At 44.5% G+C, this 15,962-nt stretch overlaps 1 protein-coding gene across 4 annotated transcripts in view; it reads left to right on the forward strand.

Annotated features, from left to right (window-relative positions):
• Fam107b (family with sequence similarity 107 member B) overlaps positions 1-3,994 on the forward strand; it is a 222,596-nt gene extending 218,602 nt beyond the window's left edge. For all 4 annotated transcript variants that reach the window (XM_050150556.1, XM_050150559.1, XM_050150557.1 and 1 more), the window contains 2 exons: positions 694-844; positions 1,346-3,994. In XM_050150556.1, the coding sequence (XP_050006513.1) occupies positions 694-844; positions 1,346-1,462 (268 nt within the window). In that variant the 3' untranslated portion in view covers positions 1,463-3,994. The remainder of the gene's footprint in view (positions 1-693; positions 845-1,345) is intronic.
• The last annotated feature ends 11,968 nt before the right edge of the window (positions 3,995-15,962 follow it).

Genomic DNA, 15,962 nt, shown 5'->3' on the forward strand with positions numbered 1-15,962 from the left:
CTTTTGGATTTTTTTTGAAACAGCGTTTATTATGTAACCCAGGCTAGTATCCTGCTCTGACCTCTCCGTATGCTGAAATTACAGTATGCCTTCACACCCACCTGGTTAGGTGATACTCGGAACTCAAATGGACTTTGATTATGCTGATTAATGATTTAATTTCCTTGACACCCTGTGTGCAGTTTTGTTCCTGTTCATTCTTGGTAATTGTGAAATAGACCATAAAATAATAAAAGTAATCTCCCTCCTTTCATTAGAATGTACAGCAGTTTCACCTGCTAGTGAAGATAGGGAAAAAAGAGATATGTATGTTATTTTAACAGTGTATCCTTTATTATCAGAGGTGGAATATACCAAATCCTCATTCTCTAAACAACTTCAAAATTTTTGTTGTGATTAAAAAAAAAAAAATCTAGGTAAGAGAGATGCCAGACTGGTGTGTGTGTGTGTGTGTGTGTGTGTGTGTGTGTGTGTGTGTGTGTGTGTGGTTTTCTAGGAAGTGTGAAATATAGACTGGTTTGTTGTGCCTTGTGTGGCTGTGTCTACGTTTTTTTTTCCTGAAAGATTAAGCTAACAGTTTTTTCCTTCCTTCCTTCCTTCCTTCCTTCCTTCCTTCCTTCCTTCCTTCCTTCCTTCCTCCTCCTCCTCCTCCTCCTCCTCCTCCTCCTCCTCCTTCTCTTTTTTTTTTGGTAGGGGTCTTGCCCCTCAGAATAAACCAGAATTGCAGAAGGTGATGGAGAGGAGAAAACGGGACCAAGTGATAAAGCTGAAGGAGGAAGAAGCACAGAAGAAAAAATCCGATCTGGAAATAGAACTGTTAAAGCGGCAGCAGAAGTTGGAGCAGGTAAAGCTTGGATGAAAACAGTCTAGCTCTGAGGATTTAGGTTGTTGGACTCCGGGCAAGCAGAATTCCAGCAGGCCAGATGTGCATGTGTGTACCCTGAGAGAAAAACAAGGAGCAAATACAGTGGAAGGCATAAATCCCATTGAAGGCAGACACTCAGTTTCTGTTAGAAACCTAAAAGAGTCACTAGAGGCCAAAGCAAACCAGAGGGGTGGGAAGAATGTTCAGTGCCCAAAGCACTGGCTGGCAACAGGAACTGAATTCAGATCCCAGAATCTATGTAAGTGTGGGGTGGATGTGTTGTGGCAGCCACCCAGGAATTCCAGGACTTGCAAGTAGACAAGGGATCCTAGACCAAGCCAGCTAAGTAGACCAATCACGCTGACCAGCATTGGTTCAAATATATATATATACACACACACATATACATAGATATTTTTCCTGAAAGTTGGGATTCTTTTAAAAACCTCCCAGTATATAATTTTTTTTTAATGTATTTAGCTTGAACTGGAGAAGCAGAAATTGCAAGAAGAACAAGAAAACGCCCCGGAGTTTGTGAAGGTGAAAGGCAATCTCAGGAGAACAGGCCAGGAGGTGGCCCAGGCCCAAGAGTCCTAGGCCCAGGCTGCCTGTGACCTGGCGTGTCCCCACCATCGCTGTAGGAGCCATGTCTAGGTACCTCTCAGCGCTCGTCTTGGGCCAAAGTCCTGAGGAAGAGAACCCAGACAGCTGAGAATTTTGACTATCAAAAAGGATCGGGTTTGATTTGCCATCGTATTATGCTAGATGAATCGTCTTTGACGGTTGCTATTCCCACTCGCCAAATGAACGACATTGACCAGCACATAGCACATGTGTTATCAGGCACCTGTGGTTAGAGACTTTAGACAAAGCAAAACACAAAAGCGAGCGAACTAGAAAGTGGACACTGGAATAACACTTGAGGTTGCGCTACTCAGCTTTTTTTCCATTCCAAGTTTAGTGGGACACAGAGCCTTGTTCTTTTCAAAACTAAAGAAATTGTGTAGAATCCTTCCTTTGGTTAACTGTGAGATCAGTTTGATTGCATCAAAATGCTTTTCATCTGTCATGTCGAATATTTGTATTTCATTTTGAGAACCCAGAATTTTCTTGTTTAATGTATACCCCCCTCACAATACAAATTAAGAATGGAAGATGTTAGTCTTTAACATTTATGTTTAATTATACCTGTTTCCTTGGTTGACAGTGAAATTCAGAAATAGGATAAGAAGTTTTGACATGTCAACGCCCATCACGAACTTGGTATACTTTCTTTAGGTTCTCAGTCTGATATGCCACATGCTGCCTTTCCACTTGCAAGAAGGCACATTGTGACTGTTCCTTTATTGTTTGGATGACCGTAGGCTTTCTCCAGTTTTAGTTTATGATTTCTTGCTCAACCTGTCTTTTTAGATGAAGCAATTCCTTAGTTCTTTGGGGGATTGAACTAGAGTGTGTAACTCAGCCTCTGTGTCCCATAGTGAGGCCGTATCTTTTGAGTTCTCCTGAGAGCAGTAGAGAGGGTTGTCCATGAGGACTGAGTGACGAGGCCATTAGATACTGAATGTGATACAAATAGAGATCCATTTCTAGGAGGTTTTAGTGGAAGACTTTATACTTTTTACATTTTGAGTGTCTTTGAGTCTTAGCTTTAAACATTCCTCATGAGTGATCACGTGTTTCTTTCCCCCTCTGTTTGTTGTGAAGAACGACTGTTCTGTGCTCTCTCAGCATGATGCTGTTGGTAGGGATGGTCTTGACTACTGTGCTTCATCTCTCAGGAAAAGCTGAGGGGCCGGGCAGAGCTGCTCAGTTTCCTCATGCTGGCTAGCATGCTGTTCAAAGAGACATCTAAGTTAGAAATAATATGAAAGTTCCCATGCAAAATATATTTTATACTGCAGGCATGGGATTTTTTTTTTTTGTATTTAGTGCTTCTCCCTAGAAATGATTTAGCCAGTAATTTCTACACTGAAGACTTCTATTTCCGAACTTTCATGATGCACAGAATGCTGGGTGTAGTGCTCTGGAATCCTTGATTGGCACACTAGACGCTGGCTTTCACTGGGAGCACCCAGTTTGGTAGTTAACAGGCCCAAGCTCCATCCAAGTTTGATTAAGAAATAGATGGGTGATAATTCACTGCTAGGTAGAGAAACTTGAGAGTTGATTACAGTGAAAATGGATTCTTAGTCTTATCAGCAAGTGTTATCTAAATAAAATATGAGATGCTGAAGATAAAATTGTTTGCCTTTTGAAGACTGGATGACAACTTCGTCATCCTTCTTTTTGATAAAAGAAAGTTCATTCCTGATTGTTGGAAAAAAAAAATCTCCAATGCACATTGATTATTCTTTCTTTGTGTGTGTGGAGTAATGATGTCAGATGTTAGGGTGAAAAATTGGGACCGGCTCAGTCCTTTTTATCTAACTGGAAGTTAGCTCTTGCAATGTGTATCCTGAGAACAGTTCCACTGTGTGATAGGATCTTCGAGGGCCATCACCAGCTCATTAGGAGTAGGGCCGATTCTGTTTCTAAACCCAAGGGACTCATTCACAAACACATTTCTTTCCTGGTTGCACTCAGACCTGTGATCTTCCTTGGTGGTTAGTGCTACAGGGTCTGGCCAAAAGAGGAATTGTAAATAGCACGAAGTGATGGCTTCTGCTGGGTCCTGGGGCATACAGGTAGTGAGGCTTGTCAGAGTCTGCATTTTAAAACGCCATCGCTCTTTCCTTGCTCCTAACACTGTGTAGTCCAAACCCCGAGGACTTGTCAACATCTGAGCAGTGTTGTGCTTTGAGCCACTTTTAGCGGGGGAAAAGGCTCCATTTTTCCACTCTGTAGTTTTCTTAAAATAGATCTGTGTTTTGTAGTCTCCTGCTGGTAAAGTAGTTTGCTTTCTAAGCTATAACAGTCGACTTTATTCTTCTACTCTGAGAATCTTGACCTGTTTGAGTGTACATAATATATATAAAGGGAGCCTTAATGGATTTGTTTTCATAATTTAATATTTTTTGTATTTGCTCTTGTATAATTGTTTTTTTAATGGAAAGTATTACAGAATCAAGGGTGGAATTCTTAGAACCAAAGTTATTCTTAATAAAAATCACCAATGCTTGGACCACACAGCCGTGTCTGTCTCATTGTTTAAGGTGGACTTGTAGTCCCAGGAGAGGAGGAGTATTGTTCAGTTCAGAGATTAAAAGGTAGCTTCCAAGTCTCCCCGGGTGCCAGTTCTCTCTGACAACAGGTATGTCTTCTCTCTGTGTGCCTTTCGAGTCTGAAAACTTATATGGCAGATAATTTCATCCTAAGATATGTCAGTGGTTCTAAATGTTGCTTTTGCATAAAGCATAGGGCATCATTGCAACTGTTGGTCTTTCAGGTAACAAATAGTCTGAATTTTAAGGAGCTCAGTAAAACAGTGGAAGATATATTTTTGGAAGACTTTTAGTGCTTGTTAATAGTACAGTTTTTAGTAATTCTGCTTTTTGTTGTTGTTTTGCTTACTCAGTTACATGCACACTACCCTCGAAGAAGTGAGTTGGGAGCACTCTCTACACATGGCTGTATTATACTATTGGTTAGAATAGTTGGGAGGTTCAAATTTCCCTCCTTGACAGTTATACCTTACTGCAGAGATGGAAATGAATGTCTGTTCCCCACAGAAAGCACACTGAGGATAAACTGAAGAAACAGTTGTCCCCATGTCTGACTCAGTGAACCAGGGAGGTTGTTGGGGTTTCCTCCAGGAGTGGTCAGTCAACAGAGAGCATCACTGAAAGCCCATCACACATAAGGACTCATAAAAGCTGCAATTGCTGCAGGGAGAGTCTCCTCCCCCTGGCAATTGTTAGTTACAACTTTGGAGAGGAAACGGGTTTTATTTACTTCCTAAGTCTTACATGGGGTATGTGAGTCTAAGTAGCAGTGTGAAGAAGACAGCAGAATGTTGGAGATATGAAAAGGGAAGGGGGATTACTGGGGACGGAAGGGTACAGAGGGAAAGAGGAGGCAGGGAGGAGAAACTGTGTATGAACTGAACATGTGTATTTTTCTTATTTTATCAATAAAAATACTGCTATTTAATTAATTTACATAATATTTATATTGTATTAGATATTATAAATATTTTAAAAGCCTGCAAGGTGTTCTACCTGTGTAGCTTGCATTAGGGCCCTGAGTTCAATCCACACAAATAGAATAAATGAAAGTGTTTTTTTTGTTTGTTTGTTTTGTTTTTGTTTTTTAGCATGAACATGCCTTCAGGAGGGAAGGCATTCTGGACAATTTAGCTACACAACACACTTTTTACTGTCTAATTATAAATTTTGATCACTTACTCAACTTTTGGTATCTTTGGACTCTTGATCTTAAAGTCTACTTAGAACTCTCATGGATAGTACAGTTGATGGCATGGAACACTGTAAAGTTTCTTAAAGATTTGTTCTTTCTAAGGTTATCCTATGGACTCTAAAACTAGCTCAGAAGATGCATTCCACAAAAGATCTGAGTGATAGCTGCCCCCTTGGAATAACTAACTTAGATACTCAGCACCCACATGTAAATGTGACCCGTACAACGTGTGCACACATGAGAATGTACACACCATACACATACACCTGCAAAGAAAAAAATTAGACACATTTCTATTTTCATATTTAAAATTCCCCTCTAGTATGACCATATTTATTTTCATATCCTCCTCAAATGTCAGTATAATTTATCCAATCAAGACTTAGACTAACGGAAGGAGCAAGATTCTGCATTTTTTGGCTGACTTTTGCTTGCATAGAGCCTGGCTGGCTGATTCATCTAAATTCAATCATGAGTCACAGGCCTTGGAGCAAAGCCTTTGTTATAATGAGTTCGTTTTGCTTTGCCGTGGCTTTCAGTGCCTTTCACTTACTGGACTCTGGCTTGTGGTCCTCAGAAACAGTATGTGCCTTCATTCTCAAGACCAGCGTCATCCAGCCTTTACGATACACTGATCTTGTTCATTAGTATTACTGAAATGTATGCCTTCTAGATTGCAAACCTACAGGGATCACTTTGAAGATTTATTTATTTGAGAGCAAGAGTCATCAAATCTGTGCAGTGAATTTTGGGGTTATTTGCCTGCATGTTATCTTGGACATACTGATGGGACCTCTTTAATTTGCTGTCAGATAGGATCCACAGTATTCTTTATACATCTTTCTATTTTATAATTTCTTTATTGTTTGGTCACCTGTATTCTTTCCTGTATGCCCAGCTAAAGACAAACACATACATCGACTTTAAATGTATATTCTTCATAGAACAAGCGAGATGCCCTTGTGTGTGAAAACTCCCTCAAATACATTAGTTATTACTTTGTATTATAGCTGTTTTGTTTTCTGAGACAGGGTCTTTTTGTATAGCCCTGGCTCACCTAAAGCTTACTACATAGGCAAGGTTGGCCTTGAACTTATAGTGAGCTTTCTCCTCTTTTCTCCATTACTATCCAAAGTTGGGATTATAGGTGTAAACCACGATACCTGGCCTGATTTTCTAAAAGTTATGCAGTAAGAAAATGAAGGAAGCATTAACTAGAAACATTTAACTCCACATTCTTTATCATTCAAACACCATGCATCTTACAATGATTGGCACATACAGTGCACTATGATAGGTTACGCTAAAGTGGTTTCAGTGATCCAAGATGACATACACTCACAATTGATAACATCAGAGTCAGGATACTGAATGAATAAAAAGAAGCCAGGTGTGGTGAGGCCACGTGTATAATCTTAGTATACAGGTGGTGGAGTTAGGAGGAATGTGAGTTCAACACCAGTCTGGGCTACATAAGACCATGCAGCAATAAAGTGAAGCGAAAGAGCTCAGAATGAAGAAGTATACTATCCTTTCTTGCCCCCCGTGGTGGTTGATTGGACTGAGAAATGCCTAGAGAATTGGAAACGTGCATTTTTAGGTATTTCCATGGGACACAGGGCAGTGTTCTGAACATGCTTGCTGCTGAGATGAAACAAAGAGCCCGAAGGGGCAGAAGCACACATGTACAAGTCATTCCTCCCCAGAGGTGTGCTTAGGGCTGCCGCTGGGCCTCTGCGCCAGGTTCCACATTTCCTCAGTCTTTGAACATGGACCCTCACCAGCAGCTTCCCCCGGAGCTCCCAGGCCTCCAGCCTCAACTGGGGCTCCAGCCTTGCTCTCCCTTGTTCTAAGGCGCCCAGCTTCCAACCTGCAGTCACTGTGAATCCGCACAACCTCTGCTGTGGTGAGCCAGCTGACCACATTCCCAATTTGTAAAATTACATATATCCTGTTGGGTTTTTTGCTCTTGAGAACCCCAGTGTGTGTGTGTGTGTGTGTGTGCTTATGAATAGAAAAAGACCCAAACTGGAGTTTCCCTCGAAGGCTCTCGGGCTGTGGATCTCACCATGGAAACAGGTTTGACCTTTATGTGTTTTCTCTGGAAACTGGAACTTAAGGTAAGGTTCCATTACTCTGGGTTTTCCTGCTATTGTTTATGTTGACTGGGTCAAGGTGTCTGGGAACATGGAGGAAATAGAAGTCCCGCGATGAGACGGGGCAGGGCCCTGGTGGAGCCCCAAGGTCATTGAGTCAAGGTCTTCCTGGCAAATGCCCTGCCTTGGATGGTGGTGAAACTCCTATTTACTTTCTCCTTTGCTTCCAGCTGGTACCTCTCTCAAGTCAGTCAGTACATTCATCTCTCCTGCTAGTCAAATGCTTGAGACGTAAGCTCGGGAAAGAACTAGTCTAGAACTGGAGAAATGTTGACGTCTGCCTCCTCTTGAGACCTCATGGATGCTGGCCTAGCGAGAATTAGCAGCAGAGAAGTGTGTCCTGCCATTCCGATTCCACTGCCAAGGTCTCTTTGCTGCAGTATCTTCTTCATCGCCTGCCCTTTGCTATTTATCAGTCCCTAGCATTCCAGGAAACAGTTGTGTCTGGGTCAACCAAGTGTCAGCAAGGAGGGAAAGTGTGTGATATATACAACAGCTATCCAGGAGGGCATACCTTACCTTGTGAGCCAGAATCAGGGTTCATAGGTAGCTGATGTGGAACTGATAGCCGCCTAGGGCTGCCGTGTGGAAAGCGATCACTATGTAAAACTCCAGCGAGCCAAGGGCATTTCCCAGCTTTAACTTGCTGAGATAGTGCCATTATTAAAAAGGAACCATCCCAGCATGAGCTCTCTTCCCATTTCCCCTTTTCTTCCTCAGCGGTTTCCGTGTTTGTCAGAGACAGGCAGCAGTCAATTAACCGCACACACTTAGTAACAAATACAGTTATGTCTTAGTAGGAGCGGGCTTCAGCATTTGAAGCATTTAAAACCTGTTCAGACATAAGATGCTGCACAAGACAAAATAAATAGTAAGTGTTCAATAAAATGCCACAGGAATAACTGCAGGAAAACATCCAGCAGGCTCATCCACACTAAATCACATGGTTTTGTTGATAGATGAACGCCCGAGCACATCAGAGTTCTCCGAGTGAGATAGTGGAGACCAACGGTTCGGTGATTTAAACAAAATGTGAGTTTCATTTCTCCATCTTCCTACCTCTTTCTCTAGTCTCAAAAAATTAAGACTGGGGAACTTTAGGGGCTGGGGAGATGCTCAGTGGGTAAAACCCTCGCCATGTAAGTGTGAAGACTTCAGTGCACATCTCCAGACCCCACCTGGCCTCTGTGATAGTACACACCTTTATCCCGTGCTCTTAAAGATGCATAGCAGAGCCAGGAGACTGATGGGAGGATCCCTGAAAGCTCAAGGGCCAGCTAACCTGGTTCACATAGAGGCAAACGAGACCCGACTTCAAAGTGGAAGGCAATGACCGACACCTGGGGTTGTCCTTTGACCCTTCGCATGTACATCATGACATGTGTGCACCTGCACTTACACATCTGAATGCAAGTGACCCACACACATGGGGGGGGGGTAAAAAGAAAAGCATATTTTGAAAACCCAGGTTCTCAAGAGTAGTAGTAACAGAAGACCTGGGTCAGACAGAAGAGGAGGATCACATATGAGTACCGTTTCCCCGTGTGCGCATCCTAGGTGTCACGATGCTACACTTGTTATTGATTTCCAAAGAACTTCCTGAGGATTTATTTCAGCTTGCTTACTAGCAGTGAAGTTGTGTGGTTGCCATGGCAGAGTCGATATCCACCAAATGGTAGCCTGTCTGCCTCTGTCCACCTGTCCTGGATGCGTGGTCACAGGAATGAATGAGGTCCCTGGCAAGCAAGAGAATACAGTGTTGAGCAAAATTAGAGCCAGTCCCTGTCCTTTGGGAACACCAAGGCGAACTCAGAGACAAACATTGAAAGAATCACAGAAGCATAATACCATGGCAACGGTGAAGGGTGGGCCAAACTGTGGACAGGGCTGTGAGAACAGGTACCTCTGTCCCTGCTTCTCAATTGGCTGGCCACTGGAGACATAGCCACCACCATCATCCTCTCTGTGCCAGTTACTTGGTGGAGTATTTGGTATTTGGTATTCAGGATCTAGTGATCCTGTAGTTCTCACAGCTCTTCCCTGGGTGCTGCTGTCATTGGAGAAGAGAGAAAAGTAGTTCAGTAAAGTTAAATAATTGAGCCCAATATGGACCTGCCCCAGTGGCACCCCCTGGCCTCTCTACAGTCTTCACTGATGGTACCACATTCTCTCTTTGTCTTGGTGACATGGACAAGGCGACTAAGAGTTTGGTTGAGCCTACCTGTTTCAGAGGATCAGAGTCCATGATGGTGGAACAAAGGTATGGCAGCAGGTGACTGGAGAAGCAGCTGAGAGTGCACATCTCGATCCACAAACAGTGGGGAGAGAACACACTGGGAATGGTGTGGGTCTTGTGAAACCGCAAAGCTTACTCCCAGTGCTACCTCCTTCAACAGGGTCACCCCTAATCCTCCCCAAATGGTTCCACCAACTAGGTACTAGTATTCAAATATATGAGCCTACGGAGGTCATTTTCATTCAAACCAGCACACTCGTCTGTATTAGGAACTGGGAGTTATTTTTGCACCCCCTCTTTTGTGAAATATTTTAACTAGGCAAAGATGTGTTGCATTTTTTATGCTATGTCTGTTTAATTATGAAAAGGTGTTGCATTTGTTTCACCTTGCCTGCCTAAGGTACCTGATTGGTCTAATAAAGAGCTGAATGGCCAATAATTAGGCAGGACAAAGAATAGGTGGGGCTGGCAGGCAGAAAGAATAAATAGGAGAAATCTAGAAAGAGGAAAGGAAGAATGAGAGAAGGAGGAGGAGAAGAGGGACACATCTGGGACAAGAAGCCAGGCAGACTCCAGCCAGACAGACATAGGGAAGCAATGAGAGCAAGATATACAGAAGTAAGAAAGGTAATAAGCCCTGAGGCAAATGGTAGATATAGAGAAATAAAAGAGCTAGCCAGCCAGAAATGAGCTAAGCCAGGCCGAGTATTCAGAAGTAATAATAAGTCTCTGTCATGATTTGGGAGCAGGTTGGTGGTCTAAAAGGAAAAGCCTGGTACACCCCTCCCCCATAGCCAGCCAGCCACCTAGTTCTGTCCACTTGGCTCCATAACTATCTCCTGGATTTTTGCATCCCTCCCCAGTACCACTACCATTTCAGAATGGCAGCTTCCTTTTCCGCATCTCCCTCACTTACCGGCATCTATAGATCTTGCTCTCATTGCTTCCCTATGTCTATCTGTTGATCTGAGGCTAAAGACCAAAACCCCAAGAGTGGCCCTGTATAGATTAGAAAGTAAGGTCTAGTGTTTGTCTTAACTCATTTCAGTTTTCACGCTTCAGGACATGGCAATTAGTAAGCACTCAGCAAATACCCGCTGAACCAACACCTGCATCTCCAGAGTTGACAGAGCTAGTATCCGGCAGGAGTAGCTCTTGAATCCTATGGGGCTGACGCCAAAGTGCATGCGTAACTGCTCTGCTGCCGTGTGTGCCCTGCCATGATACTGATGGAAAAGGTTAGAACTCAAGCATGCTGCAGATGCGCAGTCAAGACTGTGTTCTCCCACAGGATGCTTCGTACCTGTCTCTCCACGCGAGCCACGTGATTCCAGTCCACCTGTTCTCACATGTGCGGTGTCTGAAAGCGGCTATAAAACACCTGTGATCCAAATCAAGAGGCCCAAGAAAATTAGGGGAAACCAAGATTAGGGTGGAGGGTGCCATTTGATAGTAGCTGCTGAATTTTCCTTTCTTGGATGTGAGAACAGAAGGTGACTGGGAAAACAGCACCAGCAGGTGTCCCAGCCAGAGCATGTCGTTTGTCCAGTACGACACAGCACTGGGGTGAAGTAGAAAAGCCAGCTGAACTGCAGGTGTGGTTCGGTGAAGAAAGCTGTAGTGTGACTTCAGGCCATCAGGGAGTTTGTGTCTGTCCATGGCTGTGTTCTTGGAATATTGACAAGCATATCGTAGATGTGTACAAAAGACAAGTTGGATAAGCAGATAAGAGTATGATTTCAAAATCATGTCCCAGTGATGATGACCCCCATGCTGCTGTGACAAATCAGCCCTGCGGTGTAAGAGACCAAAGGTAGACTTTGCCTTACCAAGCCCACTGTGGACCCATGGAACTTTCTGGAAAGCTGCGCTCCACATGCGCTCAGAGTTCACTGTAGCACGTCATTCCAATACTACCATGTGTGGCAGGGAAAGGGCTGGAAAGTCATGTCCAGAGCAAATTATGTGGCTATGACTACTGCAAAAGGGCAGGATAGAAAATTCTCCCTTCCTCCCTTTCGTTCCTCTGTCTCTCAAACATACCCAATGGGAGGAATAAGACTGGCATTGGGGTGAACATCAGTAATTCTAAGCGCATACACAGATTCTGGAGTTTCTGGAGACTCGTGTAAACATCATTCTCTTCCTTTGTAGTTACACAATTCAACAATTCCATACACATGAAGATTATTTTAAAAGCAAATTCACCTCTGCCAATTGCCCTCCCTTATCCACTCTCATTCTTGCTGCCGATTCCCTTCCTCCCCACTAGTCCCCCTTCACCCCTTGTGTGTGTCATGCTCATGTGTGACCAGGGTCTTGTGCAGGAAGTCATTCTGCTGTGCATTCATGACTGCCACAACTCACATCCAGAAGCAGTGTTTCATGGAGTTTCTCTCCATCCTCTGGCTCTTATGATCTCTCTATCCCCTCTGCTATGATGTTTCCTAGGCTTTGGAGGAGGTGATGAAACTCTCTCATTTAGGGGCAATCACTCAATAGTGGCTTATTCTCACACTCAGCTAGGTATAAATATCTTCATTAAACATCACCTACGGCATAAAGGAAGTTTCCTGACTCAGGCTGAGAGCAGCACTAGTCTATAGGTATGGGGTTTTTTTTTTTTTTTGAGGCAGAATGAAGACATATCTATTTATCACAAACACCAGTAATACATTTTCCTCCAGGGCCTGTGACTTCTCCAGCTATTGGCTTTTGACAATGTTTACATTGTGAACCAGGTATGTGTTCGCTGCTGTGGAACAGGTCTCAATCAGAAAGCAGTTGGTGACCCTATATTGGGCATGCCACTATTATACAGGTAGGTGTAGCTACCAGTTTTATACTATTTAGCAAGCCTGAGCATTTTCTAACCATATGGATTTCTACATATTTCCCTGCGAAAGAATGTGAGTCAAAGTTGAGGGACTGATTGCTTGCGTTTCACAGTTATCTTTCAGATATAGCGTTTCTGAAGTAAAGAAAGGTATTCATAGATACTTCAGTGAATACGTCAAGGACACTGGGGTGCTCCTATGCTTCTCTGCAGTTTTCCCTCCGTATCTAAAGCTCTGCAGACTTAACCAATCACAGGTTGATAATATTGGGAGGAAAACTGCATCTGTATTACACATGGACAGATTTTTAAAAACCTTATCACTCCCTAAACAATATGGTGCAAAAACAATGAACATGGCATCTATGGTAAGTATTACAAGAGAACCAGAGACAGTAATGGGAAATGTGCACAGGTTATATATAAATGCTATGCGATTTCATTTTTTTTATTAAGAAAAAAAAATTTCCGCCTCCTCCCCGCCTCCCATTTCCCTCCCCCTCCTCCCGCCCCTCTCCCCCTCCCCCCACTCCTCTCTCCCTCCCCCCACTCCTCTCTCCCTCCCTCTCCAGTCCAAAGAGCAGTCAGGGTTCCCTACCCTGTGGAAAGTCCAAGGTCCTTCCCTCTCCGTCCAGGTCTAGTAAGGTGAACATCCAAATTGGCTAGGCTCCCACAAAGCCAGAACATGAAGTAGGATCAAAACCCCGTGCCATTGTTCTTGGCTTCTCATCAGCCCTCATTGTTCGCCATGTTCAGAGAGTCCGGTTTTATCCCATGCTTTTTCATTCACAGTCCAGCTGGCCTTGGTGAGCTCCCAATAGCTCAGGCCCACTGTGGGTGCAGCCCTCACGGTCCTGACTTCCTTGCTCATGTTCTCCCTCCTTCTGCTCCTCATTGGGACCTTGGGAGCTCAGTCCGGTGCTCCAGTGTGGGTCTCTGTCTCTATCTCCATCCATCGCCACATGAAGGTTCTAAGGTGATATGCAAGATATTCATCAGTATGGCTATAGGATAGGGTCATTTCAGGTTCCCTATCCTCAGCTGCCCAAGGAACTAACTGGGGACATCGCCTTGGGCACCTGGGAGCCACTCTAGGTTCAAGTCTCTTGCCAACCCTAAGGTGACTCCCTTAACTTATGTGCTTAAGTTAAGACTCCCTTAAGATATGTGCTTCCCTGCTCCCCTATCCAACCTTCCTTTATCCCAATCATCCTGTTTTCCCAAGTTCCCCCCATCCTCCTCTTCTCACTTTTCTCTCCCCATCTCCCCTTACCCCCATCCCACCCCATCCCTGGACCCAGAAATACCACTCTTGGGAATATACCCAAGAGATGCCCTATCATATGACAAAAGCATTTGTTCAGCTATGTTCATAGCAGCATTATTTGTAATAGCCGGAACCTGGAAACAACCTAGATGTCCTTCAATGGAAGAATGGATGAAGAAAGTGTGGAATATATACACATTAGAGTACTACTCTGCAGTAAAAACAATGACTTCTTGAATTTTGCATGCAAATGGATGGAAATAGAAAACACTATTCTGAGTGAGGTAACCCAGACCCAAAAAGATGAATATGGGATGTACTCACTCATAATTGGTTTCTAGCCATAATTAAAGGTCACTGAGTCTATAATTTGTGATCCTAAAGAAGCTAAATAAGAAGATGAACCCAAAGAAAAACATATAGTTATCCTCCTGGATTTGGGAAGTAGACAAAATCGCCGGCCATTTCATTTTTAAAACATAATTCTTTGCTGATCCTTGGACGTTTTACACCATGCACCCCAGTCCTGATCTCCTCTCCGTTCCTCCATATTTGCTCCTCATCCTTGCAACATGCTCCCCAAATTAATTAAAAATAAATCAAATCAACCAGCCAACCAACAAAAATCCCCACCTCACTCCCCAGCTTTCCAACACCTCTTTATTCATCCTAGTGGCATCGGGAGATGTGGTGTGTCAAGCAGTATACCTTTTGTTCAACAAGCTTCACCTGCAAAACATTCCTTGCAATGAGTCCCTGGTCTGGTTCAAGGCCTCTGGTACACCGTCATCACTGGACCCTCACCGAAACTCCTCTCAGATGTCCTGCTGTTGCCCCAGTCATGGAGATCGTGTGGCTAGCATTCTGCAGGGCCAGTCCTTCATGCACTCTCACAGGTTAGAGATTCGGGAAATTTTAGGGTGGCCAACCCAAGGCCCAGAATGTGGGTCTGGGTGGTAGCTGAGCCGGTCTCTTTAGGCCACTGGGTCTGCCCCCTCAGGTGAGGGGCAGAGCTAGCTCTCCTAGGTCCATGGCACTGAGGACAGCTCTCTCACACCTGTGGTGAGGGTTGGGGCCATCTCTTCCAGGTGTTGTGGAGGGTGGGGATTCCCCATGGTGGGGACAGAACCAGCTCTCCTGCTGCAGTGTCCAGCGAGGGGCCAGGTACTCTAGAGCCAGTGGCGGGGAGTAAGCTCAACACAGCCCTCAGATTTTGGCCTGCATCCCCTGTGCTAACACAGGCCATGGACATCATCGCAGACCCCAGCTGCAGCAGGAACATGGACTCAGACATGCCCTAGGTAGCAGCTCGGGCCTGGGCATCACCATGGTCCTGGTGGCAGCACAGACCACCCAGATCAACATGGCCCTGGTGGCAGCGTGGTCCTTAAACACCAAAATGACCACAGGTGGCAGCCCAGACCCCAGGCATGCCTATGGCCTTGGTGGCAACATGGGTCATGGACATCAATACAGAACCCAGTTGTGAAAGGACCATAGATCCAAACATAACCCTAGGCAGCAGCCCAGCGCAGACACCACCCTAGTCTTGGGTGGTGAGCAGGCCACCAATATCAACCCACTCCTCATGGCCCTCACTTCTTCAGATCTGCCTCTTGCCACAACACACAAACCGTTCCACCTCTCTCTCTCCCATTTCTCCACCATAATATGTGGTCATCGTAGTGGCACCCACGCATACAGAGCTGCAAGGCCTGGGGTGGGGGTGGGGAGGCTAAGGATGCTTTAGGCAGAACATGAGGACTCAGGCTACTCTCTGGGTGTCTTTGGCCCATCTGAGCCATAATCTATGCCATTTTCCATGAGGGACTTGGGAGGATGTAGGGATTTTTGGACCAGTCCTTGGGGATACTGAGGGAGAACTGGATACCTCCATTTTCTATCCCAGATCTCAACACTTGACAGGTCCCTCTCTTCCCCTCTGTCCCTGTCCCCCTTTCTTCCCTCTTTATCCTCTTAAAAGTTTAATTTATTTCATGAATAATAAGGTATTTAATAAATAGTAAATATTGCTTGTTTACTTTTCCCTTTATGTTGAAGTGTTTTACTTGTATGGCATGTGTACTATGTGCACGCATGCCTGGTACCCACAGAGGTCAGAAGATGGGAGAGGATTCCCTGGTTCTTGAATTTTGGATGGTTGTGAACTACATGTGGGTGCTGGGAACCAAGCTCAGTTCTCGGCAAGAAGAGCCAGTGTTCTTCACCTCCAAGCTACCTCT

This window comes from Alexandromys fortis, unplaced genomic scaffold (genome assembly GCF_014885135.2).
Source record: "Alexandromys fortis isolate MF-2015 unplaced genomic scaffold, M_Fortis_MF-2015_v1.1 scaffold_69, whole genome shotgun sequence".
In the NCBI taxonomy this organism is placed as follows: Eukaryota; Metazoa; Chordata; class Mammalia; order Rodentia; family Cricetidae; genus Alexandromys; species Alexandromys fortis.